General features: G+C 57.9%; 1 protein-coding gene across 1 annotated transcript; it reads right to left on the bottom strand.

Moving 5' to 3' along the window:
- Positions 1–604: 604 nt before the first annotated feature.
- On the bottom strand, positions 605–1648 carry LOC119281519 (transcription repressor OFP1-like). The gene has a single exon (XM_037562021.1). It carries the CDS (start codon positions 1607–1609, stop codon positions 734–736), a length of 876 nt encoding a protein of 291 aa, XP_037417918.1. The 5' UTR covers positions 1610–1648; the 3' UTR covers positions 605–733.
- Positions 1649–2222: the final 574 nt, after the last annotated feature.

Raw genomic sequence — 2222 nt, 5'->3', positions numbered from 1 at the left:
CCGGATCGGACAGCGACGACGTCATAACGTTGTTTCCCTTCTCGAAGGCGTTGTCTTATTTGTTCGGCGTCCCCGATGTTGGATTTCAACTTATGGAAATGATCATGTCGGTTCGGACGGCATCTCATGGCGTAGGCACCTTAGGCGCTATGTACGTCATCATCGGCGCTTCTCCCACTGTTTCCGTCCTTGGCCCGGCCGGGTCCTGCCGCCCACTAGCTGATCTCTTGGCGCTCTAGGTGAGAGTACGTTGATCCTGTCGTGTTTGGGGCTGCGATCGTGCGGATGTGGTGCCTCGTGTTAGCCGTGACGCGGTGTGGGTGTCTTGAGCCCTGTGTCTCCTTGCCTTTTGTGGACGGAGGCCGGGCTAGGTGGGTTTAGCTACGTGTGTCCTCTATTTGGGCTGAGCATCCCTCTTTTATTAGCTTCAGGTATCATACTCGCGCCTTCTTGCGTTCGTGTAGTGTGTTGTATCATCTTTGTACTTTCTCTATTGTCCTCTATCAATGAAAATTTTGCATATTCGTGAAAAAAAATATTCGTACCAAGCGGTCAGCTTGCAAGCTACTCCCAACAAAAAAATTGAAAGAAAACATTCTTTGGATAATACGAGTACGGACAGCGCGTTTAGAGAAGAAAACAAGCAACTGTCAAAAAGCCACCGTACTCAGTCAATTATGAACCACCCGCACTTGTTACATGGACGAACCGGTCGGCTGCGCGACAAGGAAGCTCAGCTGCGTGGCCGGCTGGTGACGGTAGCAATGCGGGCGGGGTTGAGCTCAAACCAGACCTGGCGGAACACCTTGACGATGCAGTCGTGGTGCTCCTCGGCGTTTAGCGCCAGGTAGCACGCCAGGAGCGTCTCCAGCTCCTCCGGCCGCCCGATGCGCTTGCTCGTTATCATCTCCACCATCGAGTTGCGGAACTCCCGCTGCGGGTCGCTCGTCCGCCGCACCACCGCGAACCTCTCAAGCCCCGACACGGCCACCACGGTGCACCGCGGCGAACGGACGCGCACCGCTGCCAGCCTCGCGCCCGGCGTAGTCCTTCCGGAGAAGGACCGCCGCCCGCTTCCTCGGCGTCGGCGCTGGTGGCTCCGAGGCCGCTTTTCTTCGTCCGTGTCGGACGGCAGCGTCAGCACCGGGGTCGGCGCCGTCGCCAGCACACACTGCGGCGAGGAAGCAGCGCGGGAGAACGCGCTGAGGTGGCTGAGCGGCGGGAGATCGCGATCGCCCCCGACGGAGTAGTGGCGTCGGCGGGAGAGCTGGCGCGCGGCCGTGGCCTCAGCCTCGGCGTCATCGTTGCCGACGGAGAGACGACGCGGCACGATATCGGCGGCTGCGGGTGACAAAGTATCTGGCGGGCTGCTCCGCGATGCCGGGCTCGGGGTCGCGCCCTCGTGGAAGCCGCCGCCGGAGCTCTTGGCCTCAGGCGCGGCATGCTTCTTGGGCTTAGAGGAAGCAGCGGCATTGTGCTTAGCCGTGAGCTTGGAGAACCATGTGAGCGGCGAGAAGGCCGCCTTGCCCTTGCCGCTCTTGCTCTCTTCATGCGCCTGGTCTTGTGGCAGCAGCAGCTGCTGCTTAGTTTTCAGCCCCCACCACCTCATGGCTATGGTTTCTCTCTCAGTGTTATGTGAGCTTGTAGTGTGAGGAGAGAAGAGTCCGGCGCTATGGGAGGTATTTAAAGCGGGGGGTTTTGGCGGCCAAGCTACGGGTATGATGTTTGAAAGTTCAAAGCTGGGGGCCAAAGTTTTAATAAGCCGTCACTTTTCTTTTGCATGCATGCACCGTGCATTTTGGCTGATTGATTAGCGTGATTGACGCTAATGTTTAGTACTACTCCACTGTAGTTGTAGTACATCACGTTTGGCGTGTCCCTCGCGGACTTCGAAAGCTACAGTAGTGCAGCCTTTGGCGACATGCAAGCAGTACACAGCCCTGCTGTATGACTTTTGTTGTGATTACCCAGGTCTTGATAGTCTTTATCTGCAGATTATGACGAGGAGATCGATTTGGATGTTGTCAACAACACCGGCTTAGCTCTGGCATGTGGGACAACGGGACATGGCTCGGCGTGGAGCAGGACAGGAGGAGTGCAACTTTGGGAACAGAAAGTGAGACGAAACCAAAGGGAATCACCGATCGAGGAGGCGAGGGGAGGCCGGCAGGCGTGATCCCGGCCCTGGCCGCCGTCCGGGCGAAACTCCTGAGACCCCATTC

Source organism: Triticum dicoccoides, chromosome 3B (assembly GCF_002162155.2).
Source record: "Triticum dicoccoides isolate Atlit2015 ecotype Zavitan chromosome 3B, WEW_v2.0, whole genome shotgun sequence".
Taxonomy (NCBI): domain Eukaryota; kingdom Viridiplantae; phylum Streptophyta; class Magnoliopsida; order Poales; family Poaceae; genus Triticum; species Triticum dicoccoides.
This window is presented reverse-complemented; position numbering and strand designations above follow the sequence as displayed.